The 24,012-nt window shown below is 36.6% G+C and overlaps 1 protein-coding gene across 1 annotated transcript; it reads right to left on the bottom strand.

Annotated features, from left to right (window-relative positions):
- Positions 1-2,691: 2,691 nt before the first annotated feature.
- On the bottom strand, positions 2,692-11,228 carry LOC121527406 (zona pellucida-like domain-containing protein 1). The gene is made up of 10 exons (XM_041814361.1): positions 11,129-11,228; positions 10,795-11,021; positions 10,391-10,575; positions 10,222-10,294; positions 10,037-10,134; positions 6,428-6,508; positions 6,156-6,327; positions 5,957-6,059; positions 4,367-4,396; positions 2,692-2,828 (listed from the first exon to the last, which is right to left on the bottom strand). Exons 1-10 carry the CDS (start codon positions 11,226-11,228, stop codon positions 2,692-2,694), a joined length of 1,206 nt encoding a protein of 401 aa, XP_041670295.1.
- Positions 11,229-24,012: the final 12,784 nt, after the last annotated feature.

The following is a 24,012-nucleotide window of genomic DNA, read 5'->3' as shown; positions in this document are numbered from 1 at the left end:
TTTTCTTTCTAATACATGTATTATGTTTCTAAAAAAATAAATGTAATATGTCATGGAAGAGGTGAAGTACAGATGGATGTCAAGCAAGTTTTAAATTTAAAACCTTAAACAGCAGAAGTATTTTGTTCTTTTAATATGTAATTGTAGAACTGGTTGATTTCCAACAAAATGATGATGACCTCTGTTGTCATTTGTGATCACTTGGCTTCACACTTCACCCCCGATGCACCAAACAGGTTTGAAGTTTTATGTTTAACAAAATGTTTTAGTGACTGTTGAACGAATTGGACATTTCTGCCCTAGTCAGAGGCGGGAACAATTAATCAGAGATTTACCTTCATCCGAGGTGTCAAAGTATTCACATTCATTACTCAGGTAGAAGTATAGATACTATACTTCTGTAGAAGTTGAAGTATCAACTCAAGCTTTCTACTCAAGTAAAAGTGTAAAAGTACTGGTTTCAAAACTACTTAAAGTATAAAAGTAAAAGTAATGTAAGGGGGAAAAAAATGCCATTAAGGACAAAAGCTTAGGCCGAGCCACAGAAATCACCTCCCCAAAAACATTTTTCGAAAGGCCATAATGACTATTATGTTATATTAAAATGTTAATGTTGAAAAATTTGGGATGCACCTGTTTCAGCCGCATTTTTAGGCCCACTGAAAATAAACGCATTTTAGTACAATGCAGATACATTCAAGAACCATATATGTGTACTACTGAGCATTAACGTGTTTCATGGAGTGGAAGATATGATGACTAGTTGCCTATAAGCACTGGTCTTCCTTGCTACCAACCTCCTCGCTGGTGCTTGGTTTGGACATTTCACTCGAGTTCTCTTGAGTTTCTGCCACGGACATCCTCGTACTGGGCTACATATGTCTGCTATATCCTTGCTGGAGTGTGACGTGATTTGTGTCATGTGCGCAAGTGCAATGGTTTGCGTACAAACCAATAGGGTGTCAGAATGGTATTATGTTTAAACTTCTCATCCAACCACAATCGAATTCACTCTATCCGGATGGCGTGATTTATCTGGATAGGTTTTTGGGGGTTTTTTTGTGTTTTTTGAACGATGACAAGCCGGAATGAAAACAAGCTGAAATGAAATAGGAGTAACGAGGCTATTTTTAAAATGTAAGGAGTAGAAAGTACAGATAATTACATGAAAATGTAAGGAGTAGAAGTAAAAAGTCGGCTGAAAAATAATTACTCCAGTAGAGATATCCAAAATTTCTACTTAAGTAAGGTAACAAAGTATTTGTACTTAGTTACTTGACACCTCTGACCTTCATTAACCATTAGTGCATTAACAAAGATATTAACTGATATAGCAGTCCATCTGCTGATTCCATTCATAAGTAGCAGGAGCTAAAGTTGATGTAAAACAACCTGTGAAATTGTGAACTTGCACACTGACTGAGGAATTTTGTGGCTCAAATGTATTAATGCGCTGCAGGTGGACATCTCTCAGAGTCATGTGAAGCTGTGCAGATAGAAAGAATAATTGTCTGATTTGAGTGCTTCACATTTCTGACAGCCTCAAAAGAGAGGTGTGCCTCTTCAGATGACTGAAAAGAGCCCCACCCTGGTTTGTGCGTCACCTTAACACCTCGGGGAATAAAAAGATGGGTAGTGTGATATGCTTAAGCACAAAGAGCAAGCTTCGAGTGTTGGACTGGTTATATATATGACTTTCCATACAAAAAGGTAATGTTACTTATCAAGCATGACATGAACTTGATATCATTAGCACCTGTCATGAAGTAACACTAGATAGAATACAGGAAAAAAATCAGTAGTTTTGTTAGTTTTTTTAGTTTTGGCTCATTATATAACCATCTGTCAGATGTTTCAATAAGTAAATAGATGTATAAAGGTGAATAGTAAATTTTCCTCCATGACCAAACACTGGACACTAAATAATGGATACACTTAAAACGTGTACATGCCTGACCCAGAAAAAGTAAGGGGTATAAAATACAAAATTGAAACGTAAATATTTAGTGTTTAAAGAGCTTGTTGTGCTGCCAGCAGGAAACCAAATTGATTTACTGAAAATATAAACAACTCAACAGATAAGTCTCAGTCTGCTCCCACTGTTCACATAAAGAGCTGACTCTTAGAATCGACTAATTCATGGACAACTGGTTTGTAACTTGTCCTTTTGAATTATTATTATTGGCATTTCCTTTAATAGCAAGTGTATGACAAAATGAGGAAAAATAAATGTATATTTCTAACGTAGCTCAAAGTAATAAAAAATAAAATCTGTTTTGATCTACAAGATTCTGACTTGATTAATTTGAGGCAGGAAATTTGAAGCTTTTATATTTTTTATTAAAGAATAAATTTTATCTTCAGTTTCTAAGTGATTACAAGAGATGACAGCATATTTAACACTTCAATATGACTGACAAAATCGTAAACATTTCATGCACAAATATTTTACAGTGTCCTTATCTCCACAATTATGAAATTTATAAATCATGATAGTTAGTAGCCTTAAGACCTGATGACCGCACAGTTATGACAGTGTTTGTAAAATGGAAACTAAATAGTAGTATTGCAGTATAACATTTCTATTACCGTGTCTGATGACTTGTTTTACCATCTTTGCACACATAATGGTGTTGCTATGCAGTGGATACACAGAGAGTGAGAAAAAGACTCCATTTTAGTCATGGGTTTTTACTGAAGGGCTGGTTTTATCCTTCTGGTGTAAAATACAAAGTAGCCACCCATCGCAACAAGGAGGACAGCCAGGATGACAATGCAGACGATAACGCCCACCACAGGGCTGCTGTAGTTGCTCTCATTGTTTGTACCTGTAAAAGCAGGAAGAAGAAAAGTATGAACATTTGCGCAAAGAATACTGTTATCACTCACTCTGCTCATCACTATAAGACACACCTTCTTTCCAAAACAAATCCTCATTAGGTAGCTCACTGTCTTGGCCTACCTCAGCTAATCAAGGCAAATAATGCATTCAAAATTGATACTTCCTTACAAAATGCCAAACGATTTTGAGTGAAAAGGTGCGTTCACACTGAGAAGTATACTAAAATGCAGTGAACTACTGGTGCAGTCAAACATTCAAGAATTGAGTGTGTAACAATGCACACTTTGCGCCTTCAATGAGCGACATATTGGTAGCGGATATTGTACTGTTAGCATGCCAGTGCGCTAGCTAACGTTAGCATCCAAAAGCTAGCTGAGATGTCATTAGCAATGGTAACATATTTCAATCAAGAAAGAAGCATTTCAGGCAAAATAGGTTTAAGGAAATAATGTTTAAATAAAATACAAGTGATTGATTTAATAGTGAGTGAAAAAAGGCGTTAATTTCCATTATGATTGCCTGATGTCTGTTACAACCTAACTCACTGTGATCAAGTGCATTTGCGTGTACTGTAATACAATATGTTAACAATATCACCGATGTCAAATTTATGACCAAACGGCTTTCCATACTCTTCCATCACATTACCAGTGGTCATGAAAAGACTCCATTTTTACAGGCTGAGTACAGCCCGCCCCTCAACAGCTTGACAGCCATGCTAAACAATCTATCATCAACAATGTTGCTGTAACAATGGTCAATCAAAGGCAGTTCTGCTGCTTACACAGCTGGCACCAGACATAATATACATAGACGTCACATTGACTGTGTTTGCCTGCTGCATGTCGCCATATTGCTAGTGGCAAAACCACCTCATAAGCATATAAAAGTATACACGGGAACTATGGGTTTTCTGAATTAAAAGCACCTGCTAGATGTGGCTTAACGGAAGCCTCTCCTCAGTGCAAAACACATAAAAGCCCACTTAGAGTTAAAAAGAAATATGTTATAATTCTAATTTTATATATTTTTAATAAATTGGAAAAAATATATAAAATTATTTTTTCACTTTGGCATTACAGAGTACTGAGTGTAGATTACTGAGAATATTTTTGACAGTAGCATCAGGCTGCAACATAAAAAAACTGAAAAAATGTAGGGGGTCTGATTTATTTCAGAGTGCATTGTATATATACACATATATAAAAGTAGGTGGAATTTGCTTCTTTTTTTTACCCATAAGAACAAGTTCATTTTTTTCTAAGTGGTTTTTATTATTGGTTCCAAAATAAATATAGATCATTGAGTATAAAAATAAAGATAACGTAGTCTTTTGTGCTTTTTATTCTGAAAACTCTCATATTCATGTTTACTTGTATTGCCCTACATAGTAGACCTGCTATGTGGGGCAAAATGGCAACATGGTGGTGACTTCAACATACAACCAGCCAGTCAATGCAGTGTCGTCTATGGTTGGCATATTTAGAGTGTTATGAAGCCTATTGAATAAAAATTATTTCTTACTGTAAGGAACAGAGAAAGTTTGGCCATCCTCTGCAAAAAAGAAAGAAAAAATACAAGTCACTGTCTTTTTATACATAATGTTAAGATAGCACATACAAACACACAAAAAAAGTTTGATTTGAATTCATGATTAGTGGATGGATCCTGGTTGTATACATGACAAACTCTTAAGATACTGAAGGTATCAGTTAGCTTAGCTAACACTCACCTCTAAAGTCAGCCTGTCTGTACTTTCACATGTTTTAACATTATGTTTTATATTTATGCTACCTCTTTCCAAGAAAGGAAAATTTTGTACCTATAAAAGCTTTTTCAGTTTGGATGAATTGAAGAAGATTTAATCAGGAAGAAAACATAATCAAGGACATTAACCAAATCTGGTTTGTTTATGATAAATTCCATGTGCAATTTACTTTACTATTAAACAAACCATTTTACCAGGAATGTCACAAAATCTTGCATATTACTCGGTATGAAACGATGCGATATGAAATTCTGTAAAATCCCAAATAAAACTTGCTCTGGTATACATGTTTAAGCTGCTGTCTATTTTTGGCGTCTTCCAAAGGAAAATAAGTTTTATTCTGTCCTCCTGTGTAACAATTTTCATTTCAATTAACAAAGCAATGTACAGTTTCTGTGCAGCTGTGTCTTTCTTTGCACCGTCTGTTCTTGTCATATGGAGTTTGTGCATCTGCAAGCTAAAGTACAATTAGAAGAGCTCTAAGTCTGCTGTGATTGTTGTGAGACAAACTCACTCCCCACGAGTTGCTCTGCTCTCCTTGCTGTCACTTCCTGCCCAAACTGAGGATGGTTTTTCACCAGCACACCACAAGGTTTGACCTTTATATTTCCAATTCTCTTTAAATTCGCAGTTATGACTTAATGATGGAGAAAAGCTGATAAAAAGTGGCCAGTTGAGCATCTGCTTAAAATACACAATAAATGGGATGAAATTTCAGTCGCATTAGGTATTGTAAAGTGTGACACTGGCAGCTTCATGCACTTGTGTTTATGACGTTTCGTGTCTTACACTGGTATAGAAGTCCCACTGATTTATAAGCCTGCAACTTTTTAAGATTAAAAATAGGTTTTTAAAATGTGGCTCATACTTTGTGTTTTAGGCTAATATGATACTGGGATCATAATACAATTTGAACAAAATTTCTTTTAAGATTTTTCTGTCCTAAATAAGAAATAAGACTGAGGGCAATCAATGAACAGTTGTGGTTCTTTTATGCATCACTTTTTAAATCCTAAATATCCCTTTTCTTTACCTTTTATCTTTTCAAAGCCAGTAATAATTGTTAATTTTTAAGCCTTTTCCACAGCTGCTGCCATTAAATAGGAAGCGCCAAAGACAAATAGCGACTGCCATTGTCTAGCATGACTACTGTAATACATGAACAAACATATAGTTTTGTCAAACTGATGTAAACATCCATATGTATTGATCATTAACCTATTGCAATAAATTGTTTCATTCCTGCTACTGACAGTAGCAATTAATCTTATTTCAACTTAAAAACAGTAATTCTGACTGATGAAGGAATATCTTTGATTTTTTATAATTTTGCATTAAAGACGTACCAACAGATTTTTCTCCCACATAAATTGCCTTGGAAGTGATTGTAGCATTAGGGTAACCATCCCCGGCCTCTCTTTTTCTTCTTTTTTGTGCAGCTGAACAGTCCTGTAAAAAAGGAAAATTACAATTAGAAGTATCTGTCCCTCTGAAGCTCTTGGGGAAGTTTTCAATCTACATGAGATCTTAAAAGGTGTTACTCACAGGCAACAAGCTGCTACACTGAGACACCTCACAGAGTCTTACGACGCAGTGTAGGTAGAAAGTGGAAACTGTCCGATTGCTGTGCTCAACAAATCTGAAGGCCTCAAAGGAGAAGTATGCGTGTTGAGCCACTCCATTAAGCTCCATTTGGGTTTGTGCGTCACGGTTACACCTGGGGTGTAGAGGGAGGTGTAGTGTGACTTCAGATAGCATCAGCTACAAAAAACTGAGTAGGAAAGTTTATTTATTTGTGATGCATATAAACAACTCACCCTACAAAGAGGTCATAGTATGTGTCATAGTCAGGATATGATGTTGTTGTTGCATAACACCTGTCCAGCAGCACGTTGAACCTTTCAAGAAAGACAAATTATTTATATATATATATATATAAAATATCATATTATATTTAGAGAGAGAGAGAGAGAGAAACTGTATGTTAAGATGGACAGAGCAAAAGCTGCCTGGGAGTGAAGCAAAAGTATTAAAATTGATTTTTGACACAAAAAGGCAGTATTTAATGTCTGGATTGGCTGATCTGTTGGCAAATGTGGCTCCTAGTGAGAGACACTGCTCCTTTGAGATTTTTAGTTAAGCAAAACAAAGCAACCCAAAAAAAAAAAAAAAAAAAAAAAAAAAAGACAGCTCAGAGGACAAATTAATGTTTTCTGTGACTTGTAATATCCGAGTTTCACTTTTTTACCATTCCCTATAGCTATTTTCATTTACTTCATAAGCCACAGCAAGCTTCTTTATTCACAGTTAAGCTGATGTCACCTACTAGACGCAAGGCTGTACAGTGCAACAAATATATGACATATATGTGGCCCTTGGTCCTTTTGAATTGGCCTGCAAGAAATCCATTAAAAAAACCCATAAGAGCCTAAAACCTGTACTTTATTTTATTTCTTAGTTTGACTAAGGATGCACAATATTTAACCATTATGACGATATTTAAAAATTATTTTTAGTCGATATCAATACCAATATATAAATGTAGTTCAGACCTAACATTTCAGTCCTTGGAACACAGTTTAAGGATGAACCAAGAACCAAACTTCAGACCCTAGAACACACTTTAAAATTTAAGTTTAAGGAAAAAAAGACTTCAGCTGACGTATGTCTGTTGGTCCTGCCTAAAACTAACAAAAAATTGATGCATAAAAACAAAAGGATTACAGCAGCAGTAGCAGCCTGAATTGAGCTCATTTGCTCCTCTGTCTGATCCATCTCAAAGTCTTATTTCCAGATCGTATTGCTCCAAATCATATAAGACTCCTGTAAACATGGCAGCCCTGAGAAGTGTTCATTCTTCTCCTCAAACAAGAAGTGAAGTACTGAAGATGGCATGACCAAAAGTAGAAGCATAACAAAGAACAGTTTGTGGAGAAAATTTCACTGCTTAGTTCTTAATCTTGACTGGGTTACACAGAAAAAGAAGCGAAAACTCATCTCCCAGAAAGTGGGAATGGACATCAGTGAGTCATTTTGTACATGCACTCTCATGTCAATTTCCTGCTGTCTGCAACTCTAATTTGAATTATACATCCAAAAGGCAGGATCACAAAGAATATTTTTTGCATGCATTTGATTCCCAAATCAAGAAACTGGTAAGAATTGCTTCATGTTGGCTATATAGACTTCAAAAATGTTTTTTGCATATCATTTTCATTGGGGTTGCAAAAAAAAAGAATTTTTAATTTCACTCAACTATGCAAAGCTCTAGAACTATAAATCTGGGACTTTTTTTTATCCTTTTTTACTGACAAACAGAACAGTAACCCCAGAAACAGAGGTATGATCCAAGACCTGACCTCTTTTAACCATTACACTCGTAATCATTATTAATCTCAGAATTTCTGTAGGTAATTATAATAAATTTTAAACTAATAGCAACTGACTTTCTGTTTGGGTAGAGACCTGCTTTGATTTTAAAAGATAATAAGGAACTAGTGTAGACATCAACTTAACCATAGAAAAGGGAGCTTGTTATGGATTAAAAAGAAAAAAAGGGAACAGTAAAAATATACGTTTGATTTCACAAGGTGAAGATGACCTTTGACTTGTCCACTGAACTGTCTGTGAGGTTTTTAAAGTGAAAAGAGACCCTAAGGAGCAGTTGCTGACTTATAGAGGATATGCATGTGGAATCACAGTCAGCACGAGTCTCTGCAGATCCAGCCACTGAGTGGCAAAAGTACTGATGACAGAGATCAGTAGAGAGTTAGTGGGAACCGCCGTATTTCAGCCATCATTTTAATAACTACATCTTGATGATGTCCACCGTGGTCAGTATAAATCTTCAGCTGCTGCAATATGTTCATAGAGATGTTTGGAGCTGTAACGGTGCATCAATAAAGCCAGAAGATGAAGCTGGGCTATTACAGGAGCTACAACAAGCATTCAGTTAGTGGTGAATTTAATATAAACCCCATTCTATTTTTTCTCTCATCACAAAGAAAAAATTAAGACCTTACATTTCAGACCAACCAGATGGTAAAATAATATCTAAGGTGTAAGGCACTTAATGACAACAGATTATGTTTTATAGTTCTACAAATAGTCCGGTGATGTCCAATGAACACATCTGGTTTGTATGACAAAGGCCAAAATAAATGTCAAATCCATCAGCATTCATCACGGATTAAATTAAGTGACTTATGATCAATATTAACTTATTTCCGTGAATGCTCCATAGTTTTGCTGTGCTTTGCTGCCCTCTCTGCAGCCTTTTGCAACCCTCCTCCACCCCAGCTCCTCCTTTATTAGCACTCTGACTTAATCAGTGTCATTCTGTTGTCACTGAAGCCTGCTCTGCTCTGGGTTTTTTTGTGGTTCCAAGCAAGTAGACTCATGATACATGAAATTAACGTAATCAACGCTTAAACAGTTTATACAACATAACGTGAAAGTTGAGAGCAGTACCATATGAATTTGTCACATTAAAAATTAAATGAAGGATTGCCTGGGGTTAAAATTGAACTGGACAGTCATATTGATCTTGTTTTGTAAAATAGTCACATTTACAGATTTATTAACCACAGAGATCTTCTAAAAGATCATAAAAGAGCATAATTCTTTTCAGCCTTCTGATTATTGTGTAGCTTTGTCGTAGCTGCACCGCTCCTTGAACAGACTTTATACTGTTCCTCTAACCGATTTTAGTGAAAATGTGGAAAATTGTAAATGCTTTCTAAAAGAATTAAGACTTAACAGATCAAAATGTACAGTAATGTGTTCTTTGCACTTAAGCAGTGTTAAAATTCATTTTGAGATTGTTTTAAAGAATACTTTGAATACATAAGCAATTGCTCCAATACTTTAACTCAAGTAATAAACACACTGAGCTACTTTTACTTGTACTGGAGTCAAATTTGACGATGCATACCTATACTATGACTCAAGTACTGAAGTTCTTTACTTTGTCCACCCCTGTTTTCATAGTTGCTCATTGAACAGACATGTTTCAGGCCGTTTTGCCACTCAGCCCAGCTGAGCCAACATATCATGCTCTGAAAGAGGCATCAGTGCATCCCCTCAGTTTTACATCACTGTAGCTACTAGGAGATGATTAATCATGATTAAAAATTGTTTTGCACTAAAGATGGACCTGAATTGACTGTGATTAATACAACACCATTAAAACTGAACTTTTTGGCACCCCTACTTATAATAGCCAGTGTGATGTGCTTTGGTTAGCACAGGAGCCGGGGCATCGATCTGTACCTCCACTAGCCAGACCCTTTCTGCAGATATTTTGACTCCACCACACTAATAAGTCAGCCCCAATCTTGGGGGTATTTTGGCTTCACTTATGTACAACAGAAGATGATGCACTGTCCACATTAAAAACACACAGTCAATGCTCTAAATGTAAATACCTCTTTGTGAGATCAGTAGCTATGACTGCAACATAAATTTTGGTCTTCAGTCTTAATCCTGTTACTGGAATGAACATAATGTTTGTGCGTTGCTCATTCTGTTACAAAAGAAAACACAAGAACAAAATAAAGCTTTGCAATACTTAGAAACATTTTCTAATTCTAAAAGAAAAAGCTGGTCTTACCTCGTAGAACGCAATATCCAGCGTGCTGACGAAGCTGCCATTGTTGTCATTTATGGCAAGATTCACACCTGACCTTTATTGAAAAACATCAAATTCATCCGCAGTTAGATGTCCTGCTTATTTCGCTTACAGTGCATGTGTTATTCCCCTAATCCAGTGCCATACTTACACATCCAGACGAGTGTTGTTCAGGAGATACTGCAGTGGGTACAAGCAGGAAAACATGTACAAGATTTGTGGCCGATAGGTGATCATCGTCTGAGAGGGGTCTATAGAGTTAATTATGCCAGAAATGTTGACAAACTGAATCATTGAGTAGTCAGAATAGTATCCTGTTCCAGTTCGATTGAATATCTGTTGAAAAAATGAAAGCATATTTTACTGAAATCACTTTGATTCATCATTATATTTATGATTTATGTATTTCTATGAGGCTATGTACAAAAACAAACAACAATTCACAGCACAGTAGATTAAGTACTATTATACTGCTTTCAAGTTATGGATCTTCTTTACTGTCTAGCAAGCAAAAGAGCAAAGAAAAAAATTAGGAGAAAGTAATGTGAAGACTACCTTGAAGCCATTACCACAGGCTGTGAGGGCACTTTCATTTAAAGGGAATCTGAATCTCAGTACTGGTGGAGTAACGGTCCAGTCAGCTGTGCCAAAACACTCAGGCGTGCTAGACTGACCGTTGAGAACCATCAGAGACTCATTGTAAAGAGCCTGGTACATGGGGCAAATGTAGATGGCCAGTTCCACATAGTCTGTCCCGCAGGTCACGGAAATATCTTCATTTTCTGTGGGAGATTTAAAAAAAAAAAAAAAAAAACGGAGATGACACAGGATGAATAAAAACAGTAGTGTTCACAGTAACTTAAGACTGTTATAATAAAATGCCAAAAACCTGGAGGCCTGTTTGTAGGGCTGGTTATACAGTCGAGTGGTATCTGTGCCTTGATCCCCAGAATGAGGCTGAGTAGGCACAGTGGGATGACAAGTCTCATTGTTCTAAGTGTGTACCTGTGCAAGAAAAAAAAAAACAGCAGAACAATGAGAACCAAAGCATTTACATGCTTCTTGTTTGTCCTTTTAAAGGAGACTTCCACAAAGACCTGATGGCATGTTCAAGAGGACAGATTACGGCTCTGTACATGAGGAAAAGTAACAAAGTCCATTACATAACAGTGAAAGCACACAAGTATTGTTATAATGATGTCTGGATAGAAACTTTGGGCAAAAGTGAAGTGTATGTGGAGTACAAATGAGCAGAGAACAATACTTGACAAAGGCTTTGAAATAAGCACTTTTAGTTTAAAGAATAGTCACTAGGTTAAACATAAAATCCCTAACTTCTCTTAAATTTTACAGACAATAAAAACAAATAAACAATACAAAAGATTTAGATGTAAGTCTATAGAAGCAAGTAGCATTCATTTCTCTGGTGTCAGGCCCAAACCTTGTATCTTCAAAATAACTGCTTTTCAGGGAATGAAAAAAATACAGTACTTTCAATTAATCTAACACTAAATAGTCATAGTCAGCATCTTTTTAACACGTTTGTGCTTTAAAACTAGTTAAAAACTCACTGGCAGATGTAAAGGGTGACTATCAGCACTGATTTATGAAAAAAGAAAGAAAAATGGAGATATGAGGTTTTGGCCCAACGCCAGCGATTTGAGAAATATTTGCAGATTTTTGGGGGGGTTGGTGACATCTCTGTCTCAGAATTTGGTGTTTTTGTAGGTAAACAAATTGATGTTGTATTTGAGTTATTTTTCTGTTTTTCTAAGGGTTTTTTTTGTCATATGGCAATCTGCACCCAAATGTCTACCTGAGGCTGAAGCTCTCACCTGCGTGTGGTTGCTGCTACTAGTCAGGCTCAGACTTTGAAAGTATTTTTCATGAGTATCTCTTCAAGTTTCATACCCAAAATGAAATAAAAATGTCCTAAACTAAAGCCAGATCATGTTTACTCTCTTGAACGACCTGCATGAGAGTTTGTCCTGCCAATTTTTTGGGCGATTTACTCAGGGAAAAAATAAATACAAAAAAACGCCCAAAAAACAGAAGGGGGAAAAAATCTAAATTTTCTCATATAAATGCATGATGCACTTATAAAATTCTGAAAAAAAAATTACAATAAACATAAAGAGGTATCAGTAAAAAGTTACTTGGTATAACTTGAAGTCAGTAACTTCAAATTTTAAAGCTCACAAAAATGATTTTCCAAATGAAAATAAAATATTTGAAAAAAAAATGGTCCTTGAATTGTCTGTATCAATATAATCAACCATAAAGTGGCATCATTAATCAGATAAGACTTTGAAACAGTTTCTGTGAAGTCTGATCTAAAACAAGGAAAGAGATTTTTAAAGTAAGAAGTAACAGTATTTTTTTTTTTGTCGATAAAGTCAAGTTAACTTTTTAAAAACAGCCTGATGTCACATAATTTCATATCAAAATTATAGTTAGTTATAGTTATAATAATAATTAACCATTTTTTTAGATAAAGCAAAGTGTTAATCAAGAATCCATAACTTAGTTTTAAAGTAGCAAGTTAAAGGAAAAGTGATTCAGTGGACTCACCTGGAAGTCTTCATTCTGTGCTCTTCTACCGGCCAACGGATCTCTCCTTTTATACCGTCTCCTCCACACGAGGCGTGTGAGGGAAAGTTCCAGACAATAGTGTAACCTGAGCAAGTCCTCTTACAGCTTTCATTTTTCTGCATATCCTACGTACATTCAAATTTGAATAACAATTCATTTCAGATCACCTTGTTTATCACATAGGTGTGAACCTCGGGTCAGCTTCACCTTGTTTTTTTTTTGTTTCTTTGACATCATAGCTGGCTCTCTATTACAGTATAATACAATGAAATGGAAGGTTTGTGATAATCACAAAGCTTTGTCTCTAAATGTTCAATGAGATTTTACTTCAGGAGAAAGAAATGCACCGCTTTAGAGATAACATAAGGTTAAAGAAGGTTTTTATGTTTTTCAGATATTCAAAGCTCCTCTCACCTGGTGAGACCCAGCAAATTCATTTCTGTCCTCTGTAGGAGACATAAATATATAAAGTTTAACTTTCAAACCTTTTAAGTTATCAGGCTGAAGCTGCTGTGGCATGTAGAGGACATCTTTTCAGGTGAGTTATCATTTGTTGATTTATTTGTTGAATTTCTAAAGTGGTTGGAATTGATATTTTTCATCTACTTGCTACTGTGGCTGGTGGATTCAAAAATCTGCCAGCCACACACATTTTTTTTTACCAGCCACTGTACTTTAACAAGCAACATTATTTAATGAGGAATAATATCAAAATCAAGACTTAAAGTATTCAGGTGACAGGTTATTTAAGAAGAGGGAGTTGTTGCACAAATAATCCAAACTGTTGCTCATTTTAGACCACATTTTTCAACCAGTCTGTCCTTTATTTAGCCATGCTAATGTTCTGCTGTGCTTCCAACTGGGGAACTGTAAATTAATGGGCATTTTCCTGCATTATAGGTTTTACACTTGCTACAATTTAATATAGGCTATATGAAAAAGTATTTGCTCCCTTTCTGTTTTCTGATTTTTTGAATATTTATCACATCTAAATGTTTCAGATCATCAAAACTATTTTAATATCTCACGAAGACAACCCAAGTAAAATCCTTGTGCAGTTTCCTTGTTCAAGCATCTAAGACAGAAGCTAAGAAGACTGGTTTCTCCCTCACTTGGTTCTAAGCATCTTGCACTGTAAAACGCAACATCATATGACAAATCTGCTGTTTTCCCAGAATGCCGTTGGGCACTAAACCTTTGTGCAGTCTGTTTGCCGCTGCTGTCTTGGCCAGAACACTTTTAAAAAAGAGATTTTTAATCTCAAAGAGGCTTTCTCCTGGATAAATAAAGGTTAAATAAAATAAATAAATAAAATGCACCATGAGTGAAGTTGCTGTCTCAGTTACGTAGGGGGCGATGTTAATGATATTAATGTCTACGAATGTTGAATGGCACACTGACATTAATATCAAATACTAGTTCAGTGGGTCACCAAACACCTTTTACAGTGTACATACATATTGAAAATATTAAGTTGAGTTAATTAAATTTTCCAAATTATTTTCAATTAAATCAACTTGTAATTTAGTGCAATGGACTTAAAAGATTAAGTTTAATAATTATACAAAGCAATTGACTTTGCAAGAGATTTTAAGTGAAATCAGCTTGGCATCTAGTTTGTTGTGCTTAAAAACTTTAGTTAAATTCACTCAAGTTTTCATCATACATTATTTGAATTTTTGAGGGCAACCGGTTTCCTCAAATTTTTAAAGTAAATTCATCTCATCTGGGCTTACAGTGTAGGGTAAGATAGGTTTGGAATTTTTTTCCCTTAATAAATAAAATCATCATCTAGAAACTTAATTTCTATTTACTTGGGTTGTCTTTGTAAGATATTAAAAATGGTTTGATGATCCAAAATATTAAAGTGTGATAAATATGCCAAAAAAAATCAGGAATTAGAAAGGGGGCAAATACTTTTTCACAGCACTGCATATGAATATTTTCACATATTTTTAGTCAGTCAGCAGACAGGCAAGACATTGGTTCAAACACATCTTTACTATCTGCTACTCTCATATGATACTGAGTCAAACTGTTCCAGCACAAAGATAGCACTGACACAGGGAGGAGGAGGCAGGATGGGTTTTTTTGTGAACAGGTAGGTAAGCTTTTCAAGGGTACGCCCACAGAATTGGCTGGGCCTCTGAAAAACCCAGTGAACTGGCCCTCTCCAGTTGTGATTTATTGATGATATCAATGCATGTGTCAGCTCAGTGGTATTGATGCTGGCATCCTGGCAAACGGTTCCTTCATTTTGGAGCTGAAAAGACTGTCAAGCAATTATTGGGTTCTGATATTCAGATGACTTATTCTTGACACTTTTTAATACCTGCTCCTCACTGTTTCTGCTTATTTTTCTTTCCAAATTTGACCCATTTTTGCTTCTTTTAACCAATATTTACCACTTGTTGCCCATTTTTGCCACTTTCAACCTATTTTTACTACTTTTAACCCCTTTTCACTAGTTGAGCAACCCATTTTTGATGCTTTATTACCACTTTTGTGAATTTTTGACAACTCTAACATATTTTTTTCCACTTTTTAACTGCTTTTTACTATTTCCATCCCATTTTTTCTTTCTTTTTGCTCATTTTTGCCACTTTTATCCCATTGTTGTTTCTTTGAAGCCCCTGTTTACAGCAATTTTTTTGACAACCCATTTTTGCCAATTTTCACCTTTCTTTTTCTCTTTATGCAATTATTTATTTATTTATCAGTGTATTTGACAGCGACTTTACATAGGTATCGATGCATTTGATTATAGTGAAACTGATTCAGTGTAAACAAGACTTCTAGCTACAGCTCAATTATGTTTCTCTTAAAGTTAAAGTTATTTCAGTTTCTTCTTCTTTATTCATCTTGATATTTGTGCACCTCATGGCTTATCTATGAAGTCTGATATTACTTTCCAAATGGTTAAGTCAGTGTGTCCATTTGCACTGTAAACATGACCAAAAAAGGGTGATTCTGTTTTATGAAAGTTTTGAAACAGGTTATATTTTACTACAGCACAAATAAATCAAATTTGTTTTTTGTTTCTTTGATAACATTAACATTATGATGGACCATGATTTTCACCTCACCTCCATGGACCCCCCCCCCCCCAGTAAGCCTGGGCCCCATAAAGCTCTCCCCTTTATCGCCCCCTTATGGGCGGCCTTGGAAACAAGCAGAAAAAAAGGGGTTTAATAATGCTGTTTACTCTAACAAAATCACTCTGTTAGGTAAGGCCACTTTTATTCACCTACCCCACTGGCCGGTAACTTGAGCAAATTTACCCGACACTTCTCAAAAATACTTATATAATATTTAGTTGTTGAATAATGCACATTTATGTTGTTTGTAAAGCAAATGGTTGATTTTTTTTCTCCAGAGGGAGGAATGTCTGAACTAGATTTAAAGGCTGTTTTGATTTGTAGAAATTTAAATAACTAAACACCTAACCATCTTCTTTTGCTGTCCTTCATGGTGGGCTGTGGTAATAACTACATCTGCTTTTCATGAAAGCTATGATCTCAAATGTGGCTGGAATTGGACAGAGGCAGGGAACATTTTGCAAAGGAGTGTGGATGTCAAGTCAGACTGTGAGCTTTAGATGGTGCAGAAAAAATGAAGAGTAAAGTTGAATCTCAGATGGCTAGCCTTTTTGTAATCATTACTAAAGCTGGTGAGCATTCAGTTTAAATGGTTTAATGTTCGGCACAGGGTGATTCCAAAACCTTGGCCTTCAAAGTCTTTCACTGGCTACAGATTTATGGGAAATGGTCATTGGACTATAGCTACTATAGTACTCTTCTATAAGTGTTTTTTTACACTGTAGGTCACATTTAAGTCTGGGTCAGACTACATGTTTTCAGCCTGATTACAGTCCCACCCAAAGGCTGCAAGGTTTGGGATCCCTCAGTCCTGACATCTGTCGTTTCATCTCTTGTAGTGTGTCATAGTGAACAACAATCAAGGACACACCTGAGACACCTCAAAACCTCCTGACAGAAAAAATAGCACCTCACAAATACAAACAAAGCAAAGCATCGGAAGAGAGTGATGAAGATGGTGCTGTAAGATGAAACTATGAGACAGAGGAAAAGTCTGTTGAGGTATGACAACAAAGTCCCTACCCTTATGATGCAGTGTTGTGGGACTACCAGACTGAAAAAGGAGAAATGTTGGAGAGAAATAGCAGCATGGCGAAACTGTGGAGCAAGTGCAGAAAGCCTAGTCCAATTTGAGCACAGCTGATGTGAATACATATCAGGGTAAACCAATCCCTGACCACATTTTCTAAGTCAGTCAGTCTGACTATGAGAAACTTCACCTCCAGCAGATTCTGGGGTGATTTGTAGCCAAGTGCAAAGCGGTTGGGATGAAGCTCGACATCACCTAGTCTGAGGCCACTATTATCTTGCAGAAGATGCTAGACTACTCTCATCAGTTGGGGTTAGACAGGGCAGAGTGAGTCTATGCCCTAAATGAAGGACTTCAGTATTTTGGGGTCTTGTTCACAAGTGAGGTTAAAATGAATAGTGAGAACGACAGACAAATTGGCGCAGTGCCAGCAGTGTTGCAGATATTGTTGGGGAGACTGTGGCCCAGTAGGTAGAGTCAACTGTCCTGCGATTGGAAGGTTATGGGTTTGCAGTCACATGTCATTGTGTCCTTGGGTAAGACATTTAACCCCAGTTTGCTCCCACTGCTTTGTCGGTGGCATTTAAATAACATGTTAAGGCCCCCAGATTAACGATTCTTTCAACAGAATAATAACACCTATAGACACAAAAGAGTCCTTGCTGAGCCTAGGTCAGTGCTAAGAAGTTTGTTTACAGCATGTATGTGCAGATATTCAACTTTCAAATGTTAGGTAGGTTCTGACTCAGCTTTGAACTTCCAGTAATGCATTGACAAGTTTATGTCTGCATAAATTTATATGTAAGATAATGCAATCTTAATGGCTCTTAATGATGTGAAATGGAAAAACACTTGACTGCTGTCTTATGTACATGGGCGTTGCACAGGAAACCATAAAGTATACACACAAACAGTTTTTTATTTTTCATAGGCAGATGAAAGGGCAGGATCAGCAATCTGATCACAAGTGTCCTCCTCTGAGATTGTTTGATGTGATAAGAGTCACATTATTGTTCTTCAGAGTGCAAGTTTTGTAATGGATCAGTTTTTGTTATGGCCTGGAGGTAAACATTTTAAATGGAACATTTCTCTACTGTTTTGTACAGTGAGTGAATCAAAGACACACCTATCCTGAGAGAAATACTCAGTCTTTTGTAAAGCACCATGACACCAAAGGGCCTCCTGAGTAACCCCGGTCCCTGAAGAACACCGCTACAATAAAAGATGAGGATACAGTCTGAAAAAGGTGCCTGGTAGATTACTTTAGACATATCCGATGTCAAATGCCAGTTTTAATCTCTCCTTTGTTGTCTAAATAAGCATTTTTCTGAAAGCAATGCCATCGGTGTAACTGAGGGGCACATCTGTTAAACACTTGAACCCCAAAACACTAAAACATGATCGCCCCTGGGATTAATAAAACCAACTAGGAACATGTTTGTGGTGGATTTAGGTCAAGGAACCAGATCAATAATAAAAACATTCTTTATAGAAGGGAGTTGGTGCCATTTGTGTTTGCCGCAGGGCTTTTAAGCTTGCTCACACAGCTCTTAAAACCTAAATAAAAACTGTATGTGCATGAGGGAGAAAACCAATGTGCTTTATTTGGGCCATTGTGGAGTTTGAGGACAATCTTGGTACAAACCTAAATTTGTACTGGATTATTCAGATAGATTACAATATCAGGGCTTTGAAAACCTTAATAAAAGAATGCTAGATAAGATGACGCAGCTCGCCTTGTATTGTGTGTCTGGGAATGAAATCTTTGCCAAAAACACCAGGAGTGTGTGCTGTGACCTTTCCTGGGGTGCACAGATTCTGGTGACCTCCTTATCATTGATATACCAGTATCAGTATTTTTGATAAATTTTGCTCAATACAAAACAATGAATGTACAATAAAATACTGATTAAATGACTGTCTAAATAAAACAGTTCACCCAGTATACATTTGAAAACGTCTTTTAAGAGCCTGACATTATTAAGTTCATTATTATGTGAAACGTGCTTCTCCCCTTATTGACAAAGCATGTTCATGTATCACTCAGTGGCATAGACATGTTTTATGTATATTTTTCAAATTAGCCCCACCATGCCCAATCATTGGCCATGCCAGAGTTTCTGTTAGCCAGCATTCACTGCTCTGTGGCCGTTTCACAGGTAGATGTCCAGCAGATAAAAATATTAACTGCCAAAGTGTCCCACTGAAAAATCCGACAAGTACCAAATAAGTGAATAATGAATAATCAAATATTATATAATGTGTTACCTAGAAGATCTGTTGCAAAAACCCTTTCATATAAACTCAAAGTAATTTCACTTCAGCTCACTTGTGGTTCCATGCTGGGGTTGTTGTAATGTTATATAAGTAACACATGGCTTATCTGGGTGGTACATATTTATGTGGTCAACATGGATGACCTCAAACAAAGCTTGTCTCTGGGGACTTTAGAGCTACTGAGCAGGGAAATCTACAGTAAAGGGAAGGATTTTGAGTTTGTCGTCGCTGCAGGTAATGAAGAAAATGAAACAAAGGGAACTGCAGATAGCTGAGCGACATAAACACTGATGTAGCAGCCGGGACAACGATGGACCAGCACCGAGCAGAGTTGTAATTTCACAAGTAGACTAAACTACCTATGACTAATTCTCAAATGAAGGGGAACTGTATTCAACACAGAATCATATCATGCAGAAGGGTGTGGATTGGTAGGGCAAACAGCAAGTGCACCATCCCACTTCTAGGTAGCTGGGTGTTCACGCTGTAAACCCGGATAAGTTGACTTTACTTGAAAATGTGAGGCAAGTGATCGCACTTAAATGGTCTGAGTAATGAAATAACTAATTAAATAATTTAAGTAGACTCAATTTCAATTTTAAAAGGACTGGGCTTAACTTTTTAAGTGGGATCTACTAAATGACACTTAATTTATACTTGAAATTTGTTTTAAAATCAACCTCCCCTTGTCAACCAGACTTACTATTTTAGGTAGGGCTGTCAAAATTAATGCGTTAATGCGGAATAATCCATCATCATGATTAATCTGATTAAAAATTTTAATGCAATTACCCCATCTATAGCACAGATTGACTCAAAATCCCTGAAACGTCTCTGGCAACACATTTCGGGCAGTTTGTCCAAGTAGGGTTACCGTCGAGCATGCCGCCGAGCATGTGCAAATGGGCCCTTGATCCGGTGCTGACCAACCAACTCAATATGGAAGACACTAAACAGTACGCTGGCCCTCTTGATGGGAGATCTGGGTACAAAAAAAAAAACAAGATGGAACAGTCGACCAAAATAAATTATGCACATTCTGCAGGAAGGAGTTTTCTTTTCCACGAAGCACTTCCAACTTAAAATACCATATTAATGCAAAACATACAGTGCTTAACTAATTTATTAGACCGCCCTTACCCTAACCAAAGTAATGTTTATGCCATAGCTGCCCTAAATTAACAGCATTGGTAATTACCAAAATCATATTTAATGTTTCTGCAATGGTTAATACACCAATATGTTGAAGCTCTTTAACCCAAATGATATTTTTAATGCTAAAATATGATTATTATTGTTATCCATGAATTTTCAAATTTACTGATTTACAAAAAAATTGAATTTCTTGATTAATATGTCAAATTATAGTTATTTACTTGCATTCCTGAATAGAAAAATGAGTTTTAGTGGTTGAATGTTATGCTTGATTCATTTCTGACTTCTCAGAAAAGCCCAGTGAGCCAGCTCAAATTTGGGTGAATTCAGTTTGAAATTCCTCAGTCCTGTTCAAAATGGTAAAATGTCAAGAGCTCACTGAAAATGAAAGAGTCTGCATTAAAGCACTTCATGATGCTGGATGGTCTTTGAGACAAATGACAGGTATGACAGGTGGTCTTATAAATTTGTTAAGCACTGTATGTTTGTCTGGGATTCTGCTAGCACTTTGGCTAACGCGTTGCCAAGCTTGCAAAATTAAACGTGATTAATATAGATTAAAAATGAATGATATTTAAGCATGATTAATTGAAATTAATCCCTAGCAACCCTGTGATTAATCTGATTAAAAGTTTTAATCGTTTGACAGCACTAATTTTAAGTAACAATGACTAATTTCTTTAAGTGCAGTCAAACACATTTCTCATTCATTAAACTTTTTTTTAACCTGTTTAAACTTAAAACTTAATCCCAAAATTTTGTGTTGACAAAAAAGTCTGTCAGAAACTCTGGGCCATGCCACCGAGTCAAAGCAGATGTTAATGTAATAAATATTCTGTTGCTTGGCCTGGAGCAGTTGCCGGTAAACCTGCAGTGACACAAGGAAGTACAACCTGAAGGTAACCCAACAAGGCCAAGCTGAGAAAGAAAACGTACATGTGCTTTCCTATATTGAATTACTCCAAAAAGGGAGTATTTCTTATCAGCACATTACAAGCACTTCATATTATGTCCTTATCTAATACTACCTATTTTTCCTTCCTGAATGTTTTTGCAAACTGGAATGGTGTGTAATTGTTAAATACTTAAAGGCTTAACTTAATATCATTACACTTAAATTTCTCATTTAACCCATGCTTGGGGGTAATGACTTAGCTTCACGTTGCTAGCATGCATTCCTCACACGTTGTAACAAAGCCAGGCCAAGGACATAGAGCACTCATGTGTTTCTGAATGTGACTCACACAAATGTGAGCAATAACAGACTGTGAACTCTCAATGGGAACAAAGGGATAGATGGATGTTTACATTGAACAAGAATGGTGGTCGCTCACGTTTAGTCTCAGATAACAGCACAAGCGTCTTGTCTCAATGGACTTGTAACAGTTTAGGCAATTCAGAGGGCATCCACTGTCTTTTGGGAAAATTCCAGTGAAATACGCTCTTTCTTAACAGGCTAATTTTCATGACAAAAGGACACGTTGATGGCGATGATTCTCATGAACTGAGTTGTGGCACTTTATTGGTACCTAAATGAATAACCCATCTCTGCCCTGAACAGTTTGCTTTCTCTGTATGTATTACTCTCATATAACTGCATGTAACGAACTGAATCCTGGGCTCCCATGTCTCTTAGGTTTCTTTTAGTGTGGATGGCCTACTGCTGTGGACCCGCTTGACTCCAACTACAACAATTGTTGCTATTAGCTTTACATCCTTTATTATCACAATATTTAAAAATTAATCCAAAGAACTGCTCAGCTTGAATTGCTATAATCTCCTTACTTTTTTTCATTGCCACTATTGCTGCTAATGCTAGTATTTAAATGATCACTGGTTGCTCCTGTTAATACTAACAGTGTTGTGTTATTAAGGATATCAGCTGCCTCCTGCTGTGGACCCACTGGTTTAAAACTGCTTTAACTACACTATCTATGACTGTTATTAGAAATGTTAACATGAATCTAAGAGCTGCTTAAAATCAACTGCTTTAACAACTAGTAAAGGCACTCTTTATTTCATTATCATCTTTATTTCCAACACTAGTATTAGAATTCCTATCAAACATGGCTGTTACTGCTTCCAAATTTTGGTCTTGGCCGCCATAAATGTATTTAATTCATTATTGTTGCTCTGCTTGATTTCTCTCTTTCTTTTACATCTCAGTCGACTTGTTATCTGTGTCTCCATCTTCTCATGATCAACATCTCCCTATGCTGTTTTTCTGCAACTCCTGCTTCTCTCTTTATGCCCCTCCCTTTTCTCTCTGTCTGCATGCCCTCTTCTCTCTTTCTACATCTCCTTTTTCTCTTCCTGCATACCCCTGCTTCTCTTTTCCTGCATCTCCCTCTTTGTGAATTTCCCCTTTTCCTTTTTCTTCTCTTCTTTCTTTTGGCACCTCACATCTTCTGCCTCTTTTCTGCATTTCCTGCTTCTCTATTTATCTCCCTTTTCTTTGTCCACAGTTCCCTCTTCTCTCTTTCTGCATATCCCTTGTCTCCTTTTCTACAACTCCTCTTCTCTCTTTCTCTGATTTTTTTTTATCTGCATCTCCCACTACTCCTTTTTTCTGCATCTGCTTCTTCTCTCTTTCTGCATATCCATTTCCTCTTTGCCTGCATCCAGACATTCTTCCTCTCTCTCTCCTTCTTCTTGTTATCTGCATTTCCATCTTTTTCTTTCTATATCTTCTGCTTTTCTCTTTGGCATTACCTATTACTATCTTTCAGTATCTCCCATTTCTCTGTCCACACTTCCCTCTTCTCTCTTACTTCATATCCTTTCTCTCTCTTTCTATAGTACATCTCCTTCTTGTTTTTTGTCTTTCCCTCTTCTTTTTCTTGTCTTTTTCTACTTTTTCCTCCATCCCTTTACAACCCCAACACAGCTTTGGCAGACCAACCCTCTTTGCAAAGTGGGTTGAGTTGACATAGTATTTTAGCACCATCTAACTGCTGGTTTAAATTCTAGTGAAATACGCTCTTTCTTGACAGCCTAATTTTCATGACAAAAGACATGTCATGACATCTAACTTCCCATCTAACTTAAATTCCGATCCGCTGATTTCATCAGACGCAAAAGCTTAAAGGGAACCCCGCATGATTAGTCAAATTCATCTTATTTGATAGATATTTCTATCTCTCATATTTAAACTTAGCACAAAAAGTAAGGAAATTTGTGTTTGGTATATGTGAATGTGTCTTGGCAATACATCTTATACCGTTGGAAAGCCTGTTTATTACCCTTTTAAATGGTGCCACATTTGTAAGGAACATGTATTTGTGGGATGAGCAGCAGAGCTGAGTATGTGGGTTGCACCCATGGAAAATGTGCCAAATTTTCTCTGCCAATGCCAAACAGCTGATTCTGCCACTGACTCTTGTTTGATGTTTGGTGGATTGGATGATTGAAGTTTAAAGAAACAAGACATATTGGCAATTTAACAATGTATTAATGTAACAAACAGGAGCCTCAGTAGTGTGTGGAAGAACCATACACAGCCACAACAGCCTGGCTCCTCCTCCTCATGCTGGTCACACACTGCTGTGGGATAGCATCCCATTCTTTAACCAGCATTTGTCGCAAGTCAGCTAACATGGTTGTGTTGGTCACTCTGGCATG

The sequence above is a fragment of the Cheilinus undulatus genome, linkage group 2 (genome assembly GCF_018320785.1).
Source record: "Cheilinus undulatus linkage group 2, ASM1832078v1, whole genome shotgun sequence".
NCBI classification, from domain to species: Eukaryota; Metazoa; Chordata; class Actinopteri; order Labriformes; family Labridae; genus Cheilinus; species Cheilinus undulatus.
The sequence above is the reverse complement of the archived record's forward strand: the minus strand, read 5'-3'. Positions and strand labels throughout refer to the sequence as shown.